General features: G+C 35.5%; 2 protein-coding genes across 5 annotated transcripts; both read right to left on the minus strand.

Moving 5' to 3' along the window:
- Window positions 1-9,061: 9,061 nt before the first annotated feature.
- Window positions 9,062-11,899, minus strand: LOC107821115 (leucine-rich repeat receptor-like serine/threonine-protein kinase BAM1). Of its 3 annotated transcripts, XM_075239478.1 has the most exons (3): window positions 11,407-11,527; window positions 9,601-11,199; window positions 9,062-9,496 (listed from the first exon to the last, which is right to left on the minus strand). In XM_075239478.1, the coding sequence occupies exons 2-3, from the start codon at window positions 11,078-11,080 to the stop codon at window positions 9,174-9,176; spliced, it is 1,803 nt and encodes a 600-aa protein (XP_075095579.1). In that variant the 5' UTR covers window positions 11,081-11,199; window positions 11,407-11,527; the 3' UTR covers window positions 9,062-9,173. The 3 variants fall into 3 exon arrangements, with proteins under 3 accessions (XP_075095579.1, XP_016503009.1, XP_016503008.1); XM_016647523.2 differs by having other exon boundaries at window positions 9,062-9,481; window positions 9,601-11,899; XM_016647522.2 differs by having other exon boundaries at window positions 9,601-11,896.
- A 4,096-nt stretch (window positions 11,900-15,995) lies between these two features.
- LOC107821114 (profilin) lies at window positions 15,996-21,252 on the minus strand. Of its 2 annotated transcripts, none has more exons than XM_016647521.2 (4): window positions 20,935-21,252; window positions 17,396-17,533; window positions 16,511-16,653; window positions 15,996-16,177 (listed from the first exon to the last, which is right to left on the minus strand). In XM_016647521.2, the coding sequence occupies exons 1-3, from the start codon at window positions 21,055-21,057 to the stop codon at window positions 16,519-16,521; spliced, it is 396 nt and encodes a 131-aa protein (XP_016503007.1). In that variant the 5' UTR covers window positions 21,058-21,252; the 3' UTR covers window positions 15,996-16,177; window positions 16,511-16,518. The 2 variants fall into 2 exon arrangements, with proteins under 2 accessions (XP_016503007.1, XP_016503005.1); XM_016647519.2 differs by having other exon boundaries at window positions 16,507-16,653; window positions 20,935-21,215.
- Between the last annotated feature and the right edge of the window lie 688 nt (window positions 21,253-21,940).

Genomic DNA, 21,940 nt, shown 5'->3' on the forward strand with positions numbered 1-21,940 from the left:
ATATATATATATATATATATATATATATATATATATATATATATATATATATATATATATATATATATATACCAACTACGCTCACTAGGGGTGTGTACAGACTCCGGAGTGGACCCTTCAACCCAAGCGTAATATAAAACTATTATGGCCTACTGCAGACGGGCAGATCCGATCCGTATAATAGTAAAGCCTATAAGGCCTGCTGCAGGCGGGCAATCCCGATCCAGGACAATAAAGCCTATAAGGCATGCTGCGACGTGCAACCCGATCCCATAATAATAAAGCCTATAAGGCCTGTTGCGGCGTGCAGCCCAATCCCATGATAATATATATATATATATATATATATATATATATATATATATATATATATATATAACCAGTAGGGCCCTACTGCAGGCGGGCAGTCCCTATCCCATAAATATCCTCATAATGGATGATATGGCATGCTGCAGGTGGGTAGCCCCGATCCCATAAATATCCTCACAATGGATGAATATCAGTGAGTATGAAATGTACTTTTTTTTAAAACAATTAATTTAACAGCAACATGACCCCATGGTCTCAAACTATATCGGCACGTAGCCTAAACATGATCTTTAATAGGGGCCTCAAATCGATTCCTCTAACACGTGGGAAATGTTCAGATAATAACCTGATCCTTTAATTTTTACAACTTCACAGAATTTATTCAAGTCACAATTTCAATGGTGCACGTCCACACGCTCGTCAACTATCGTGTGTGTCACCTCAAAACAATTTATATAAACCAATTCGGGGATTCATGCCCTTAGAACCAAGTTTTGAAGTGTTACTTACCTCAAACTGTGTAATTCTTTATTCTGCTATGCCTTTGCCTCGCGAATCGGCCTCCGAACGCCTCAAATCTAGCCACAGTTAATTCAATTAAGTCAATACTAATTATAGGAATTAATTTCATATAAAAATACTAATTTTCCAATAAAATCCAAAATTTAACTCAAAAACTGCCTGTGGGGCCCACGTCTCGAAATCCGACAAAACTCGTAAAATCCAACAACACATTCAATTACGAGTCCAACCATACCACTTTTATCAAATTCCGATAACAATCGACCTCCAAATCTAAAATTTTCGTTCTTGAAAAGCTTTGCAAAAATCTTGATTTCTTCCTTTTATATCCGAAATAAATGATGAATATAACCATGGATTTATAAAATATAATCATTTTTGGATATAGGACACTTACCCAAGTCGAAGTCGTGAAGAAATCCTCAAAATCGCCCAAGAACCGTGCTCCAAAAATCCAAAACGAAATGAAGGAAATGACCATTTTGGTCCTTAAGTTTCTGTCCATCCGTCACTAAAAGTCTATTTTCCATCACTAAAAGTCCACACCAGGACTTTCTTGCACTAACAGTTATATTTTTCACTAAAAATACTCTAACTCCATCATACGAACTCGGAATTCGACGATTCTTGTTCCTATGAGTCACAAATAATAATACGAACCTAATCGTTTAATCAAAACTCAATTCGAAGCTCATTTGCTCAATGCGATACCAATTTTGCTCGTTAAATAATTAACTCATGTTTCGCGCTAAAAACTCAATCGCGACTTGATGAAATTAGACCAAATTTTCTAGATCACTCCTATAATTTATTATCAAAATTCCAATACTCTCGAAATCGAATTTCGATCTCTAGAACTAAAAATGGCACTTTGGATCATTACATGCTTATGCTAAAAACATCAAACTCTTTCTCGATAACTTGTAGTGTATCAACCATAATTTCTTGTATCCAACTCCAACTTCCAAACGGTTTAAATTTTTGAAAACTAGATACAAAGGGCTGCAACTTTTATTTTTGGATCATTGCCAAATTCTTTATAGATTACGAGATATAAGCTTCAAAGTCAGTCATGTGCAGCAAAACTTTCTGCTATGCACACTGATGTAGCAAAAAAAAAACACTAGCTAAAAATGGCCTAGAAATGGTACGAACCCACTCTGAAACTCACCCGAGCCCATCGGGACCCCGTCCGAACATACCAACAAGTCTCAAAACATATTTCAAACTTAGCCGAGGCCTCAAATCACATCAAACAATACTAAAACACGAATCACATCCCAATTCAAGCCTATTCAAAACTAACAAATTCCAAATTCTACATTCAATGCTGAAACCTACCAAATCAACTCTATTGACCTCAAATTTTGCACATAAGTCATAAATGACATAACAGAGCTGTTCCAATTTCCAGAATTGAATTTCGATCCCGATATAAAAAAGTCAACTTCTCGGTCAAACTTCCAAACTTAAATTTCCTATTTTTGCCATTTCAAGCCTAATTTAGCTACCGACCTCAAAATAAATATTCGGATATACTCCTAAGTCCAAAATCACCATACGGAGCTGTTGGAACTATCAAAATTCTATTCCGGGGTCGTTTACATATAATTCACCATCCGGTCAATTATTTCAACTTAAGCCTCCAAAACAAGAATTGTTCTTTTAATTAAATCATGAATCATCCGAAAACCAAACTTGATCACCTTCGTAAGTCATAATACACATTTCAAGGTGCTCAAGACCTTAACCACCGAACAGAATGCTGGTTCTCAAAATGATAAGTCGGGTCGTTACATCCTCTCATTGGATGTAATATTTAATAAAACTATAAAGTCCATTCATTTTTATTTACTTTAAACAATGGATTGTATAACTTTCTTATTAAGTGTTATTGAAATACTTCAATCATCTCTTTGTTCTTTCATATTCATATGTCAAAACTTCTTATATCATTTTTGAATTTGAAGTGGTATTTCAATAATCTAAAATTACATAGAACATATCATTATTTAGGTGTCATATTGATTTTTATGTTTAATTATTAAATTCGGTTAAACTTGAAAGGGTACATTAACCAAGAATCATTGTTAGACGACTAAGAAAATAAATTATTACGTATTACTAAAAGTAATTCTCCCATAAGAATACTTTAAAAGATCATGTGTTTGTTAATTTTTTTTATTTTTAGGAAACATATATTCACTTACTAAAACTTTATCTATAACTTTAATAAAGCAAGATTAGAATAATATTCATGTAACAAAAAACCCCGAAAAATAGACAAAACCGAACCAATCCAAACCGATATAATTGGTTTGGTTTGATTTTGATAAAAACCCGAACCAACCCGGTCCATGTACACCCCTAACTCCAGTAATACTACTCCAAAGCTATAAACGTCGCTCTTTCTACTTACTTTAGTTGCATAAGCATACTCTAAAAATTTCAAGGAATGAAAGGTCACACCAACTTGAAAATATAAAATAAAGAAATACAAAGGGAACATTATGAAAAACTCACCGTCCCCAGAGGCGGATCCATGATTTTGGAAAGATTGGTGCACTATTATGAAGAGATGGATTTGGTTTATATATATATTTACGATGACAAAACAAGAATATGAATTTCAATGTGTTGATCCGGAGAATTTGAAGAATAAACCAAACAAAAAAAAATAAAGAAAATAAAAGGAACTTAATTAACATGCAAGAAGTGACACCAGACACGCCCATCTATCATGGGTGTGCCCAATTCTAGAAAAAGAAAGGAAAAACCAACAAGATTGAACATAAGATTTGAACTCCAGCCCCACTCAGAAAGGTGCACAAAATGACCATTGAATCATATGATACTTTGAGCTTGGGTACGCACATATATATATTTAAATATATTTTTAATATAATATAACATTATTATACATGATCTAGGGAAGAACATGGGTTCACATGTCCTAGTTCGATTGCGTGATTATATTATTAATGTTGTCCAGAAATTGAGTCCATCTCGTCCACCATCTACTTCACAGCATCACTAAGGCACGCCTAATTCATTAACATAATATGTGAATTGCGATAAATTCTCTATACAAAAAAGGGCTTTTCCGGCAGCAATCACTGCAGCTCATGAACTAACTCATTTCTCTTAGGCAGTAAAAGATGGCAAGTGGAGAGAAACAATGAAATATGAAATACAAGCGCTAGAGAATAACGAAACATAGATAATAGAGGATCTGCTTCCTAACAAAACGGATCTCGATTGCGGTGGGTTTACAAGATAAATTACAACTCTGATGGAACAATTAGACACAAGGCCCGACTAGTTATTCTCGGGAATCATCAAGTTGAAGGGATCGACTATGATGAAACATTTGCCTAGTGGCAAAAATGGTGACTGTGCACACATTTTTTGTTGTACTAGCGACAAATAATTTGGAGTTACAACAAATAAATGTATATAATGCCTTCCTGCATGGGGATCTTCAGGAGGAGGTGTACATGAAATTACTTCCTGGGTTTCGAGTTGCAAGTCCTGGAAAAGTGTGCGTACTTTGGAAGTCCCTTTATGAGGTAAAGCAAGCGCTGAGGAGTTGGTTTGCTAAGTTATCAGGTGCCTTGGAGGACTATGGGTCCAAGTATTCATACTCTGACTGCTCTCTTTTTACTCTGAAAAAGGATAAAGTTCGAGTAAATGTCTAAGTATATGTTGATGATCTCATTATCTCTGTCAATGAGCCCGAGGCTATCCGGGAGTTAAAAACATATCTTTGCAAATGCTTTCACATGAAGGATTTAGGTAGATTGAAAAGTTTTCTGGGAGTGGAAATCTCCAAAAGATCGGAAGGCATCTTCTTGAACCAATGAAAATATGCCTTGAATATTATCTTAGAGATTGGGTTATTAGGTGTTAAGCCCATGGGAATGCCTTTAGAACAGAATCATCGACTAACATTAGCGAGTGGACGGGCACTTAATGACCCCGAGCGCAATTGTCGTTTGATTGGTTGACTTAATTATTTGTGCTTCACTTGGCCGGAACTGTCATACAGAGTTCATATTTGATCTTGGTTCATGCATCAACCAAAAGAGGAGCATTGGGATGCATCTTTACGAGTTGTTTGCTACTTGAAAGAGAATATGTGACAAGGTATTCTATTGCAAAGCAAATGTGATCTACGTTTCTACAGATGATGTAACTCCAATTGGGTTGTTTATTCTTTGACTCAACACTCGCTCACAAGTTAGTTTATCTCATTGGGTGACTCACATATTTAAAGACTAAGAAGTAACATACTTGTAATGACCCGACTTGTCGTTTTGAGTATTACAATCTCATTTCCCCATTTACTGCTCAAATTGTGCTTACGATTGTTATTTGACTTGCCGGGGTAATTGGTTTGGGTCCGGCGAGATTTTGAAATGATTTGGAATACTTAGTTCCAAGGTTTAGAACTTAAGTTGAAAAGTTTAACCGGATGTTGACGTATGTGTAGCGACCCCGGAAAATTTGTTCTAAGAAAATTAAAGTTTTGTGGTGCCGAACTAGGCTTACGTGTTTGAGGTTGAAGAAATTTCTCACGGCGAGCAAGCTCGCCGTGGCTTGGATATTTTGGGTTGAATAATGCGCCGGAGAGTAAAGGAAAAATAATTTCGGATCTTTTGGGTTGAACAATGCTCGAACCGCATAATGGACGTAGAGTGAATCAGAAGTGGGGTAAGTTTGGAGATCAGGTTTGCGGCGCATTATGCGACCGCATACTAGTTCTGTGGTGCATTATGCAACTACAGAACACGTATGCGGGCTGCATAATGACCGTAGACTGAAGCAGTGTTACACAATTCCGGAGGGCCTTTTTGCGACCCATTATGCGGGCCGTAGAAGCATTATACGGTCACATATGCGACCGCAGAGTGTGTTTCAGAGTTTCATTTTTCTGGTTTTATAAACCCGACCCCATTCTTATAAAACACTATTGGGGGTTATTTTGAAGGGTTTCATATGATATTTTAGAGAGAGGTGAGAGCAACTTAGAGAGAGAAAGTGAAGTCCAAGCCATTTGTTCATCAATTCTTGTTCAATGCTTGAAGATTTCACAAGGATTTTGCTATGGCTTCAAAAAGGTAAGAATTTCTTTCCCCAATTATTCAATTTCGAGTTTGGGTAAAGATGGGTGATTGGGAGTATGATTCTTGGATGTGAGAGAACTATTTATACATATAAATACCAATAAGGTTTGTGGAAAGATTGTTGAGTTCAAATGGGTAAATATTGGGTTGAAAATGGTAAAAAAATTCAAAGACTTTAATAGAAGATTTGAGGGCCGAGTTGATGTCGGAATCTGGTAAAAATTGTATGGTTGGACTCATAATTGAATGGGTTGTCAGATTTTATGAGTTTCGTCGGATTCCGAGATGTGGGCCCCATGGGCGATTTTTGAGTTAAATTTTAAATTTTGTTGGAAAACTAGTATTTTCATATGGAATTAATTCCAATAAATTGCATTGACTCAATCAAATTAATTATGACTAGATTTGAGGCTTTCGGAGATAAATTCGTGAGGGAAGGGCATAGCGGAGTAAGAAATTACACGGATTTGAGGTAAGTAACATTTCTAAACTTGGTTCTGAGGGTATGAATCCCCGAATTTGGTGTTATATAAATTGTTTGGAGGTGACGCACACGATAGGTGACGAGCGTGTGGGTGTGCACCATATAAATTGTGACTTAAATAAATTCTGTAGAGTTGAAAAATTAAAGAACCGTGTAATTATCCGTGTATCCTCCACGTATTAGAGAAATTAAGATGAGGCTCTTATTAAAGATTATGTTTAGGCTACGTGCCGATATTTTGGGGGCCATGAGGTTGTGTTGTTGTTGAATTAATTATTTTAAAAATGTACATTTCACACTCAGTCATATTCATTCATTGTGAGGATATTTATGAGATCGAGTTGCACGTCGCATCAGACCATATTGGCTTTATATACTTTATTATTATATGGATCGGGGTTGCCCGCCTGTAGTAGGCCTTATAGGCTTTATTATTATATGGATCGGGGATGCCTGCCTGCAGCAGGCCTTATAGGCTTATTTATTATACAGATCGGGATTGTCCGCCTGCAGTAGGCCATATCGGATTTATATTATACTTGGGCTGAAGGAGCCCCTCCGGAGTCTGTACACACCCCCAGTGAGCGTAAATGATTATATATTCGGGATGGACTTCCTAGGGCATGGATTTGCCTTACTTATTTATATTGTGATGATTTTTCCCTGGACATGGATCTTGTCCGTATAATTTACATTTGGGGATAAATTTCTCAGGGCTGGATTGGCCTTATACGGTACTGAGTGACTGACTATCAGTCGATATGTGTATATATACGGGATGGAATATCACTAGGCTGGATTGGCCATATACAATACTGAATGATCCAATGAATTGTGACTAGTAGTACATGAGGTCTTTCCACTGAGATGTCATATTCCTCATATCATGCAGTATTGATATATTTTTGCTTGTACTAAGTTTAACTATTGAACTTGAAAGCATGCCTACATTTCTGCACCATTATTTATGTACTGGACTGTACCTGTGGAGCTCATCACTACTTTCAGCCCAGAGGTTAGTCTTGTTACTTATTGAGTTGGTTGTACTCATACTATACTTTGCACCTCGTGTGTAGATCTAGGTGCTTCCGGGACACGGCGAATGTTAGACCTCAGTGTGTTACTAGTGGGAGACTATCAAGGTAGTTTCTTGGCATCCACTAGCCTTGTCTCTCTTTTCTTCAGTTATTGTACTGTTTTATACTTTCAGACAGTGTTTTATCAGTCAGACTTTGTACTCATATTAGATGCTTATGTACTCAGTGACACCGGGTTTTGAGAGTGTTTATATCTGTATTTATAAGATTTCTTTCATTGAATATAAATATTATATTTCAAACTTAAAAGGTATGGTGGTTTATTGAGATTGTCGGCTTGCCTAGTATTGAGATAGGCGCCATCACGACATGTGAGATTTTGGGTCGTGACAATACCGTCCCTCGATCATCTGTAGAGGCTGAATATCATTCTAAGGCAATGACAATTTGTGAGTTGAAATGGTTGAAGGAAATTTTATCTAGTTTGGGAGTGACTTGCACTTCCCCTATTCATCATTATTGTGACAGTCAAGAAACATTGCATATAACAAAGAATCAGTCTTTCATGAATGAACTAAACACATTTAAGTGAATTGTCATTTTATTCGTGACGAGATTGATAGTGGGAATATTCATACTAGTTTTGTGCCTTCACATGAGTAATTGACAGATATCTTTACGAAGTCATTAGGAAGATCTCAATATGTTTTCTCTTGTGCAAGTTGGGCATTTGTAATCCGCATGCGCCAACTTGAGGGGTAGTAATGAAGCGTGTGTATATATTTGTGTATGTTTATGACTAGAAGAGTTTTTTTTTTCCATATTTGTTTGGAATAGTTTTTCATATTTGTTAAAACTAAGGTTTACTATTGAACTTGTATACATATTCTTGTTAATCAATAGTAGGCAAGTCTTTCTATTTCACACTTGGCCACCGTTGGCCACCGTGTGCTGTTGTGTTTTGGCAATCTCCAAATTAATCAACACACTATCAGCTCTTGACCAAACCAATATTCAAATAACAGAAGAGTCAACAAATTGAGAAAATACGATAACTCTATAAGCGTACAAAAGTTAACATCCAAAGGCAACTTATTCCCAACCTAAACTTCCTATAAATGAGTAGAAATCATAGACGTGTTTCAGAAGAAATCACACACACACATACATACATGAAGCGGGTAGAATTCATGGTAAAAGCAGGAAATGTGGGGGGGGGGGGGGGAAGAGAGTTGTTGGAGCTTGCAAAATACTAAAGATTTTTTCCAGATAGTTTCCTTTGTCTGCGTCGAGAGATCGAGAGATCGAGAGAGCGCAAATGCGGCCGTAGAGCAAAACTACAGCAGTTTTTGTTGTTAACTTTTCTACTGCTTGCTACAAAGCACAGCTTGGATAAATCAATAACAAATAAATTGATTTAATGAAATGAAACGACTAGTTTTCATATTTGACACTATGCAACTAGTAGACTAGTAGAATTTTATGAAGGACGATTAGTAGCTAAGAGTAGAAGAACTTGCACTACATCCTTCATTAGAATCTGTCTTTTAATAAAACAAAATAATAAATATTATACACAACTAATAATAATTATATCAAGATTAAATAACCAATTGTTCCATAATAAATACTACATCCAAACCAAAATTCATGGTTAATAGTATATATTCCAACAATGATACGACTAGTAGAATTTTATGAAGGACGATTAGTAGCTATGAGTAGAAGAACTTGCACTACCTCCTTCATTGAAGGTCTAGTGGAAGCGACCTTGTTAGTACACATGAGCCCTAATTTAAACACTTCACTCATTGCTTTCAAATTTGCTGGTCCCTTGATTTCTTCATCCAGAGCATCTTCAATAAGTTCTTCTTCTTCAACGTGTTTCCACGCCCGCTGTGCAAGGTTGATCGCCTCATCTCTATGAACAGGTTCTCTTCCGGTAACTAGCTCCAACAGCACAACACCAAAGCTATAAACGTCGCTCTTCATACTTACTTTAGCTGTATAAGCATACTCTAAGAATCAACAAATGAAAGCTAAGGTCATGCCATGACAAGTTTAAGATATAGTAACTAGAGAAATACAAAGGGAATAATTTCATTTTCAATCTAAAGTGTACCTGGAGCCATGTAACCAAAAGTGCCAGCAACCGCAGAAGCAGTCTCAGTATCTCCACACTTGGCGAGGACTTTCGCCAGTCCAAAGTCTGCAACCTTTGCGTTCAAGTCGTTATCCAGTAGGATGTTACTTGATTTAATGTCTCGGTGAATAATGGGAGGAGAGCAATGATTGTGCATATAGCAAAGACCACGGGCTGCTCCAATTGCAATACGCAGCCTTGTATCCCATTTCAAGACTACATTTTGTGCTGGACTGATCATGACTAATGATTCACGTCCTTGCTTAGGATGCAACCATTTGTCTAAGCTTTGATTTTCCATGTACTCATACAGTAGAATTTTTGAGTTTTCATTTGAAATGCAGCAAATTAGCGTAACAATGTTGACATGTCGAACTCCACTTAATGTTTGAAGTTCTGCAAGAAACTGTTTCTTCCGACTGTTGTCCAATTTTCTTTGGTTGCATATTCTTTTAACAGCAACATGACTTCTATTTTCATCAACACCAATTCGATAGATGTTTCCAGATCCTCCACTCCCAATCAAGTTCTCTTCTGTTAGATTCAGTAGAATTTCTGATCTTGTGAAGTTAGTACTTCGAAAAGGAATGAACTCCCATTCATCGATCTCCTGTGTCTTCTTCCAAGAACATTTGGACAGAGAGAGTTTTGAATGCTTCAAAATGTAGCACGAAAGACAAACTAGAACAATAATTACTAAAACTACGACGAATACAGGGGCTTTGATTTTTGCTTTGTGGTGCTTTTGATTAGTACATAAAGGTAGGTATTTAGTAGCGTGGCTTGAGTTACAAGTACATAGATCAAAATTACCAGAGAAGTCATAGTTAGAATACTTATCATATTCTAATGGGATCTTTCCAGATAATTGATTCCAAGAAAGTTTTAGAGCAGAAAACTTTGCCTCTCCAATTGGAATTGGTAAGGTGCCATGAAGTTGATTGCGTTCAAGATTTAAATCGCTCAAATTTTCAAAACGAAAAAGCCAATCTGGAATTGATCCATTCAGATAGTTTCTTGACAGATCCATGTATACAAGACTGAAAAAAGTTGAAAATGCTTCTGGGATGTTTCCGATCAAATTTGAATTTACAATCCTAATGTTTCTCAAATTCTTCAACTCTCCTAGCTCATCTGGAATGGTAGCAAGCTCAAATTTCCCCATGAATGATATATCTAAAGTCTCAAGGTTTGAGAGATTTCCGATTTCTGGGGGTATTGAACCTTCAAAATTGTTGCCTGTAAGAAACAGACGTCTCAACTTTGAAAGCTGACCAACAACTCCTGGAATTGATCCATTCAGATAGTTTTCTGACATATCCATGTACTCAAGACTGGAAATATTTGAAATAGCTTCTGGGATATTTCCGATCAAATTTGACCTCATAAACACAAGTTGTCTCAAATTCTTCAACTTACCTAGCTCATTTGGAATGGTAGCAAGCTCAAATTTCTCCATGCTTGATGCATCTAAGATCTCAAGGTTTGAGAGATTTCTGATTTCCCGGGGTATTGAACCTTCAAAATCGTTGCCAGTAAGATGCAGATGTTTCAACTCTGAGAGCAGACCAACAGCTCCTGGAATGGCACCATTGAAAAAATTAGAACGGAGATTTAAGCCGGTTAGCCTAGACATTCGATGAATGTCCGTAGGCAATGGTCCCTGGAATTTGTTAAAAGAAATATCAAGAACTTTCAGCTTTGAGCAGTTGTATACAACTGTTGGAAATGCTCCTGATAAAAAGGTTGATGCAAGTATAAGATGTGTGAGATTTTTGAGTTTACAAATGATTGGTGGGATTGCAGCAAGGTACTGGTATTCGAGATTTATGCCTGTGATAAAACCACGAGAACAAGAAATCTCTGGCCAAGTGCAAGGAGATGAACTGAGATTCCACCGCTGTTGGATATCAGATGTATTTCCCAAATAGCTCTTGAGCTTCAATAAGATGGTCTTCTCATCTTCTTTTACAACAGTGGTTTGAGAATTTGCATAAACAAGTACTGAGAAAGTAACAAAGAAAATGATCATGAGATAATGGTATTTGTTCATTTTCATGGATCCTTTTCTTTTCAAAAGTTTTGCCAAATCTTGATTAATTTCTACGGGAAAGGGAAAAGAATGCTTCAAAAGCTTACGGTGATAGAAAGTTACTGGTCACAAGTTGCAAATGAATTGAATGCTTTGCTCTGATTAAGATGTGGTCGAGAGACAAGTAATGAAAGGGAAGTTCGGGCGGAGCCACTGTTGGCAATGGCGATGGCAATGGCGGAGCCACTAATTGGCAAGGGATTTTTATGCATTCACTCCACTTAATTTTTTCGTATGCTTACTTATTTATATTTTGACTCTCCTTATTAAAAATTCTGACTCTGCCATTATTGGATAGTTGTTATCCATTGTTTTATAATGTATTGTATTGTATCGTTTTATGAATACAAAGTTTGGATATATTGTATTGTTTGTTGTTGTTAAATAAAATTTTGCAGTTTGGTTTGACTGCAGTAAAAGCCCTTCCATAAATCAAGTAAAGCAACTTATTTAGGCCTCACATTTGTGGAGGCCTCATTTTTTGCTACATCTAATAGGTTATGTATAAGTTTAAAAAGGGTTCTTTGAAGTGCAAATGTTTGATTTCTTTCTTTAACAAGTATAGAGAAGAAGGATTTGCAACTGCTATGATTTCTGCCAAGAAAATTGCACTTGAAATGAATATCGAACCCGAATTTCGTAAGAAACGTGTGATATATTTCGTAAGAAACGTATAATATATAGGAAGTAACAATTTGATGAGAATATTGATAATAAAATCTCAAAATCTTTCGAAGAGTCCTTTGGAGTTTATTAGTAGACAAGGCTATTTTTATTACTTCAAAATAGATTTGAACAATTCGAAGCATAACAAAATATTTTTGGTATTCTATTTAGCGGTAAAGTGAGTGGGTTGCTCTAGTGGTGAACACTCTCCACTTCCAACTAAGAGATTGTGAGTTCGAGTCACCCCAAGAGCAAGGTGGGGAGTTCTTGGAGGGAGGGAGTCGGGGGCCTATCGGAAACAGTCTCTCTACCCCAGGGTAGAGGTAAGGTCTGCGTACACACTACCCTCCCAGACCCCACTAGTGAAATTATACTGGGTTGTTGTTGTTGTATTTAGCAGTAAAAATTAAGATTACTAGATGATGAAAATTTTAAAAAATATTATCTTAATCTTGAATGTTCCGTAAATTATAATAACCAATTTGATATTGATGGAGATTTATTTTCGGAATTAAAAGTATTAAGGAAAATAGTACAATTAGAAGATAATATTTTAATTGATACACTCGGTCAAATAAAAAGATTTGATTCTTTTTTCAAAGCATATATTACTTATTACTTATGGAATGATATTAATAACTCATGTTACTGTCGCTTCAGCGGAAAGAAGTTTTCAAAATTAAAATTGATAAAATCTTACCTAAGATCAACAATGTCTCAAGAAAGGTTAAATGGATTAGCTATATTATATTATCAATTCAAATAAATAAATATTTTTTTTAAAAAAGAAAAGAAATTTAAGGCCCCTCATAAAGTTTGGCTTTAGGCTACAAAAATCGTCGGGCCGCCCTTGTTTGACTGTATTGTATTGTATTGTAACTGGTAAGTTTACTAAAATACTCTCAATTGTTTAAATATTAAATTTATCAAGAATTACGCATAAAAATAATTTAAGAAACCTCTTTCTACTAATTTATCATCAAATATGTCTTATAAATAGGTTAAGCAATTAAAATTCATGTGGTAAATTGTATCACCAGCAAAACAAAAAAAAAGCTTAAAGTATCGTGTGTTTCTATGATTTATATTTGGCAAAATACATAAAAGGCTTTTTTAAGTTGTCCGCAACAATGACACCTCAATTGACCTATTTACTATTTAGACACTTCAAATGATTATTAAGTGTAATAAGTAAATACCCGATTGGAGCATACTGATGTGTCAAATAAACCAATTAAAGAATGACACTTGTAATTTATAATTATAATATTTGACTAATTAACAAACAAATAAGATTAGTGGGAATTTGAGAGAAAATAATCAAATTGAGTTCAGCCATAAAGTTTAGCAGCAGCATTTAGCAAGAAATTGTGCTCTCTTTTGTGATTGGTTTTGGGAGAATATTTTGGTTAAAGCATCAATTTTAGAGGGTTCAATTTACTCTATTGAGTACTGCTGTAAATTTCATCTCAGACATGATTCTTCTACCGTAATGGTATGAAATTTGATTTATTCAATTAATTATAACGACAATGCTTGTGATTGATTGTATAAGTAATTGTGACAGTATATATTGGAAGAAATTGTGTGCATATTTTATGTTTTTCCCATTGGCTGTAATTTGAAAGAAACTTTTTAATTGTTCTTGTTTTTTATCAATGGTGAAAACTTGAAGAAGAAGAGGTATGAAGTTGAAGGCAAGTGGGGTCATTATAATGTAGGGTTAATTTAAAGAGAAAAACTTAAGAGCCCGTTTGGACATAAGAATTTTTTTACTTTTCTTCTAAAATTTTATTTTTTCCTGAAATGTTTGGCCATAAAATTTTCAATTTTCATTCGAAAATGAATTTTGAAATTTTTTGAAAATTTGAAAATCTCTAAAAAGTTGTTTTTCAAAATTTTGACTCATATCATTCACAAAATTTCAAAAATAACCCAAAATTATATTCATGTTCAAATACAACTATAATTTTCAAATACTATTTTCACTTGAAAAAAATTCACATTTTTTTTTTGAGTTTTACATTTCTTATGTCCAAACGCCCACTTAATTTTGAAGGCGCACTTTGTCATGTCACCGTGAGGGGTTCATGAGTCACACTTTAATTGAGAAGAGGTGTCTGGTCATTAGCATAATTGAAGTGTCCATCTGATCGTTGAGGACAACTTAAATGGGTCGTTTATAAATTTCGACTTATATTTTAAAAGACTCCAAAATTACTTTCTCATTTTTTTTATTATAACTCTGGGTGGCAGGGTCAACATGCGCGCACCTTGACTAATTTCACGAGGTACATGTTACCTTCCATCAACAAAAGTACTGAATAACTCTATCCACCGAGAGGTGGTTGGACAGATAGAGAAGAAATCACCTATCTCTTTTATCATACAGATCTTCCTCTTTTTTTTTTTTTTGTTTTGTTTTGTTTTTGTTCAACTTAATAAGTTCTTGTACGCAATAATTCAACTTGAGATGAGTTGTTCTTTTGCCAAAAGCTTCTTTTTTACCCCTCTGGAAGTATAATCGATCAAGTACGGGTTCAACTGAACTCATGACTTTCGATGTGGAGCATAAATTTAAGTATAAAATATACTAAAATTGCAACAAATAGCAGATTTAAACCCACAGCCTTATAAATATAATGAGTTCAATGCTAAAAATCTCAAAAAATTACACGGGCGCCCTATTTGATCGCCCCCATTTAATCTATACCCACTTTTTAAAAAAGTTTTAACTTGTACCTACTTTTTAAACAACTTTAGGCCTCTTCTTCGGATGACACTGATTTTATATGGTGTTTGTGAACATATTTTAAGATAGTTTATGATGTTTTACAATTGTGAGTTGTTATGACGCTTTATTTTTACTATTGCTTAGGGTTTCTTCTTCTTCTTTTTCTTAATTGCAAAATAAGTTCGTTAGATTTATTGTTGTTTTGACAAATTGATAATTGGGGTTTGTTCTTGTTGGTATTTGGAGGCTATATTTCAAATTTAAGCTCATTTGGAGTAGTTTATGTATTAAATCATATATTTGATTGTTATAATTCGAAGAATAAATTTCTGTTTCTGGACAATTTGCACTTCAGGTCTATTTGGCTTTAAGTGCATGAAAATATTGGTTGCACTTAAGACATTTTGGCCTTAAGTGCATCTGAAATGCAATTTTTCACTTCAGACTTATTGGCCTAAGTGTAGCAAAACGTTTGTTGCACTTCAGACTTTTTGGCCTTAAGTGCATGAAATCATTGGTTGCACTTCAGACCTATTTGGACGTAAGTGCATCTGAAGTGCAATTTTTTCACTTCAGACTAATTTTTTTTAACTTCAGACATCGTAAAGTGGGTACGCTTGCAAACATTTTTGCAAAGTGGGTATAGGTTCAATTGTGACCCCAAAACCTGGTATAAAGGCTGAACCCATATAGTTTAAGTTATGGATCCGCATCTGCTCCAGACAAACATAACATTGTAGAGTTAATATCCTGTTGTCAAAACCAAACACCAACAAAATCTTTGCTGGAACCTGTACTTCATTTTCTGTAGATTACACAGACCAAAAATGTCAATCTTTTTAAAGCCAAAAGAAAAGATTTCAATCTAACCAAAGCTAAATATTCAAGTATAAGCCATTCCATTATAATAATCAACCAATAGGTCAATGACAAAAGCTCACGAGGAAAAACAAAGAAAAATGTTACAATGACTGCATATAGTTGATACACAGAAAGATCGAAACTCTCCCCCGTACAGCACACAAGACTTCTTCACGGCCTCAATTACGTAGGATATTAATACACTGCAAAAGGATTTAACAAAGTATAAGTTGATAAAAAGCCGAAAGAAATAGAGCAAATGGGTGGACTTGAGAAAGAGGTATAGTCAGACATCTCTATAACGTCCATCCTTTATAACAACACTTCATTATAACAGTCAAGTTTTCTTTAGAACCATTTTTCATGTTATGTTATAATCTGTGTTCTCTAACTTCTAGCAGCCAGAAAATACCGGAATTAACGAATCTACTATAGAGAGGTTTGACTGTATAAAGAAAGAAGTAGTCGTACTAAAACAGGAAAAAAGAAAAGGAAAAAGATACCGAGGGGGGAAAGGAAGTTAGAGATCAACCTACTAGTATGTCTAGAGACCTTGCTCAATGAGATAGTCACCCAGCCTTTCGACAATCATATTGCACTGCCCAGGAGTCATCGGCTCGCCATATATTCCAATGATCAAAGCCTGGTTGGTCTTCTTAACCGTGATACCACCGGGACCCTGAAAATATCGAGGATGAAGACAGGATGACAAAATCACAGAAGGCCAAAAGTTGCAATGAGAGGACTTCTCTACCACATAATCTGATCTAAATTTCGGGGTATCTCGTGTGAAGCATTGTGCAATCTACTTTCATGTACTACAGCAGGGAAAATGCCAGCACAGAAGATCGACACCACTACAATGATCTTTGTTAGATAATTAAGTAAATACAATGTGCTTTCCCCGATGGTTCAAACTTTTAGATGAGATGGTCACACAATTCCAGCATGGCATCCAAGCGGGTAGAGATCCTAAGTTCAAATCTCACCGTCAAGCATTATCAAGAAAAATTTTCACGTGCTTGGGCTATGAAAAAGAATCAGACCCACATGTGAAGAGGCATGTTGAGACATAATTAAATAAATAAAAGTGTATTCTCTCTAGCAGCTTAATCTTTTCGATGAGATGGCCACACTTCAATAGTTTTTATTCAAATTGGTCTTATAGATCTAAGTTGAAACAAATCTCTCATCTTATGGCGAGAGGCAGTGATAAAAAAGCAAAAAGAAAAAAAAGGTGTTGTATCCAAGACACTTGCATATGGCTAAAGAGAAAGAAGATTCAAAAATTTGTTTGAGCACATCAAGAGGTGCAAGTGAGAGTTTATTAAACTTTCCTGCCTGCTTTAGATAAGGATATTCAAATATATGGCAGAAGGAGACTACATGAAATGCAATAGTAGGAACCCAGGGTCATGTACCTTTTTGCCTCGTATAACAGCTCCTGCCTCTCCTTGAATCACCATATACTTTGTTCCCCCGAGATGTAAACCAGTTGGAGCAAGTGTTCCAGGTTCCGCAAAGTCATTCATTATGGCTGTTATTTCTTCTGGTTTAAACTGCCACAAAAAAGAACACAATTAATGACAAGCTCACCAATGCTTGTCAGTGCAACTCTATCTCGCGCCCAACAAGCCGTTGCCCACAGGAATGGTGTTGGGAAGTTTAGAAAATGAAAAAACGGCTTTGCCCTGCGAGCTATTTTTTGGGAATGTCAAACAGTAAATACCTCTGTGGCGATTGAGCACTCGAGACACCACTCCAAGAGTCTCGAGTGTTGACTTGTGACCATGGCTTAGATTTGGGCCATTTGGTTTTACAAGCAAGAGTCCATTGGCCTAAATGTGCACGCTGCGCTATGCTGGATAATATCTTTGTTACGAGGACAACGTTTGCCAATGCTACGAGATACTTGAAGGCATTATATGATGGACACAACTATACACCAGCCAAGATTTAAAACAATTTCTCTAATCCTGCAAAGCATCAGTCGCGTAGGCCATGACAGACACAAGGCTAGTGTCAAGCTTAAAAATTGGACTCTGTACGCATGAGCGACGCTCAGTGCCACGCGTTGGACGAAAATGATCCTAGTCATCTCAGCGTGCACACGTAAGTGTGACTAGCTTACGAGATGCGCGCCAAGAATATGCTAACTAGCCAAGGTTGAAGCCTTGACATGAAACGAGCTGCACAATTGAAGCTAAGCCTCCAAGTCATTGGGGCAAGACCAAGATGAGGTGGGCTTCACCATAGGCATAAGGCTGTCTTAGAGGGTCTCTAAATCACACACTTACACGTGGACATACAAGTCTCTAAAATTAGAACCTAACACTCACAAAAAATTACTAACAGTACAAAATTGCTCAACACGAGTTGCACCACATATCAACTAGCTAAAAAAAGTAAGATAACAAATGTTAAAGCTTAAAGACTATTCATAATAAAATCCATACTTGCTTTAGAAACAGTTAAAGCTTCACCAATTACATAAACAGATTCGAGAATCGTAATACTGGATGCTGATACACCCAGTCACCCACTACCTTCTGCTTGAGTTCCATACTAAACGACATAAATTCTAAGATATTCATATTAGCATTAAATTCCCAATTATCTAAATAGAAGTACTCCCTCTGTCCTAATTTATGAAACATTGTTTGATTGAGCATGGGCGTTTATCTATGTGATCTTGTTTCACTGAACACAAAGTTTAAGAAAGAAAAAATAATTTTTGAAACATGTGGCGTAAAACAAGTCGTAACTATTGGTGTCAGGGGCGGATCTATGCATGGGGTTGGGGGTGGCGCGCCACCCGGTCTCGGATACAACAATAAGAACAACAGACCCAGTATATTCCCACATGTGGGGTCTGGGAAGGGCAGTGCGCACGCAGACCTTACCCCTACCCAGAGGCGGACCCAGGATTTGAGCACAACGGGGGCACCACTGTATGCTAATCACTAGCGATAAATTAAATTCAGCGTGCAACTCTTTGAAAACTTAATATTATGATGACTTATCGTTCGAGTATAAATAAAAAGAAGTTCTAAAGAAACAGAAAGCACTAAACAAAGAGAGATTCCTTTTCAAGATGGATGCTATGGAAAGGAAAAGTGTTTGATTAAGCATGTTTCACACTTTAAATTTCTAGTATTTTAATAAAAAAAAGTATGTTTAAATTATCAAAATTTACTAAAGAAATCAAGATTATGGGTATGTTAATAGTCAAAGAACTGAAGAAGAATTTCAAACTCTTAGTTGCCATTGCCGGGTCAGAGTCAAAGTGATTGTTGAAGAAGGATTTGTATGTTTTTCATTTGTGGAGCAATAAGTTGAAATTTGAGGCTTTTAATTTTAAGGTAGGGATTTGAAAGAGAATAAAACTAATTAAGTTGACTATTATGTATTAGTACTAGGCTATAGTTGAATTCAAAAAGAAGATAAAAGTTAAATTAAAGCAATTTGCTATTAAGTCTAAAAACTGTTGTATTCCAAGAACTAAAACAAAAAGGAGAAAAGGCTGAAAAGGGGTTTCGAACTCACGTCATCTAGACAAGAAGCGAGCTTAAATTCCCAACGCAACCACTTCTCCATCCGCCTTTTTTGTGTTTGGGGGCACATCTTAAATATTTAAGGGGTCCCATATATATAGACAGATATATATATAACATATATATACAGTAATTTTTGCCGAGGCTAACGGGGTCCCGTGACCCCTCAACCCATAACGTAGGTCCGCCTCTGTCCCCACCTAGTGAAACAAGGAGTGGCACCCTAAGTCATAAAATGATTGCAGGTGCCATGGTTGAAGCGTTGAAATCCCACATGCTCGACCAAAGATCGAGACTCCCTGGATAATGGTCCTAGTTCTTCCTTGTTACCTTTCCTTTCTTTTCTTTATGCTCCTTTTCTAAATTTCTTTTATTTTCTTCGTCTTTGTTATTCACTTTTTTGATCAATTCCATTTTTATTACTCCCTCCGTTTCAATTTATGTGAACCTATTTGACTGGACACGAAGTTTAAGAAAAGAGAGAAGACTTTTAAACTTGTGGTGTAAAATGAGGTACATATATTTTGTGTGGCTATAAATCATTGCATAAAGGTAAATTGTTTCCAAATAAGGAAAGAGGTCATTCTTTTTGGCATGGACTAAAAAGGAAATAAGTTCACATAAATTGAAACGGAGGGAGTATTTATATAAATTGTATATCTGCTTCCTTTATCTTTTTCTTTTTCTTGATCTTCAAATTTTATTTGGATGTAATTTTAATTATTTCTCTTTTTACCCATCTCATGTTATTTTATTAATTTCAGAAAAATTTTAGAGTGACGCATTAAAGAGATAATGTTAATCAGCCACATATAGATTGAAGTGACGTATCACATATTCGTTTATGCATAAAAAAATCTCTCAAATTGAACTGAATTAATTCAAAATGGATCGAATCGAACCGAATAAATCCAAAACGAATCAAATCGACTGAATATACACCCTAATTCAATCTCCTTCGCTAGTGGTCGATTTGCATTAAAATAGTGGCACCGTAGCCATCAAATCCTAGATTCGCCTCTGATTAGTGTAGCTATGCACCTGAGGGCGTGGCGTGGTGGCACATGAGGTGGACCGAGAACCATGAGATCACATGCTCAAATTCCAAGGAAGCAAAAAGACTAAGGTATTTTTTTCCATCTGTCCAAGCTTTGGGATAAAGTTACCCATACCTATATTTGTGGGAGGTAGTATGCAGCCCGTAAAACTAGCCGAGGTGACCGGACACCACGGTTATGAACAAAAATTTATCTCTGTGGCTATAAATATCTTATGTTAAAGTTAAATTATTTTTAAATATAGAGATGTATCAATTTTTGGGACTACTAACTATTGACTTAAAATTCTAAAAAGAAGTGAACCCAAGTAAAATTAAGCCAAAATTAGATGTTGGTATAGAAAAAAACCTGAGGGAAATTGTTGGATTGTGCCCAAACGGTACCGTCTTGGCCGATAATAGCAGCAGAAGTGAGGTAATTACCTTCAATCTCACACATCAAATGATCATCAACATACGTTTGCCATGACATCTTTAAATTTCCTACTGCTAATTGCTACTATTTCACACAAAAACTTTGTTCAAGATATGTGAAATGGAAATGGGGTTGATAAATTGATGTGTTTTTGTAGAAGTGGCGTTGATATTAAGCTTGGATACTGTGACTCTTGTTTTCTTTAATGTACAATGGGTATGGGTATGGGTATGGTCCTTTTATTTTTTAGCTGTCTGTTTTTCAGTGTTTGGTGCAGAATAAATAGTATAGATTCGGACAGCTAATAACATCCTTCCTGATAAAATCTGACTCGAGTCAAATTCTATTCACCATTAATCATGGAATTTTTTTTATATTTTCATTTGTGTTTTTATAATCTAAATTCATGTCGAAAAGTTTTACGTTGAACATTTAAGGTGTAAAGCATTCTCTATTAAAAAAAAAATTATTCCCACGAATTATGAATTGAGGGGTATTTACCACTCCACATGCGCTATAATACTCCTACGTAATTTTTATAAATTATTTTTTTATTGATCTCCTGGAAAAAGTTATATGAGTAAAATTACAAATATGATGGACTATAAAATTTAAACTTCAATCACTATTTTCCAAAGAATCATTTTTTTCTATTCAAATTTTAAAAAGCTATGTTTACCAAATCTTCTGTATTATTTTTTTTATTGATCTCCTGTGGAAAACAAATTATAGGAGTAAAATTACAAATACAATGGAATACAAAATTAAACTTCAATGATTCAATCATTAATTTATAAGGAATCATTCTTTTCTATTCAAATTTTAAAAAGCTATGTTTGCCAACTTCCTCCTCATTTCCTTTGATTTGACCATCCCAAGTTATACTATAGAACAACTAATGCCTCAAACCCCCAACAAAAGTTAGTCCATAACAGATGAT

The sequence above is a fragment of the Nicotiana tabacum genome, chromosome 19 (genome assembly GCF_000715075.1).
Source record: "Nicotiana tabacum cultivar K326 chromosome 19, ASM71507v2, whole genome shotgun sequence".
NCBI classification, from domain to species: domain Eukaryota; kingdom Viridiplantae; phylum Streptophyta; class Magnoliopsida; order Solanales; family Solanaceae; genus Nicotiana; species Nicotiana tabacum.

What these genes read in the sequence shown, in the direction of transcription:
- LOC107821114 (XM_016647521.2), bottom strand. Translation starts at nt 21,057, where the DNA reads ATGTCATGGCAAACGTATGTTGATGATCATTTGATGTGTGAGATTGAA. An exon ending in AATCCAACAATTTCCCTCAG is followed by an intron (nt 17,534 to 20,934) that starts GTTTTTTTCTAT and finishes TTTTTGTGGCAG; the next exon opens with TTTAAACCAGAAGAAATAAC. An exon ending in CTGTTATACGAGGCAAAAAG is followed by an intron (nt 16,654 to 17,395) that starts GTACATGACCCT and finishes CGATATTTTCAG; the next exon opens with GGTCCCGGTGGTATCACGGT.
- LOC107821115 (XM_016647522.2), bottom strand. Translation starts at nt 11,680, where the DNA reads ATGAAAATGAACAAATACCATTATCTCATGATCATTTTCTTTGTTACT. An exon ending in TTTTGGTTACATGGCTCCAG is followed by an intron (nt 9,497 to 9,600) that starts GTACACTTTAGA and finishes GTTGATTCTTAG; the next exon opens with AGTATGCTTATACAGCTAAA.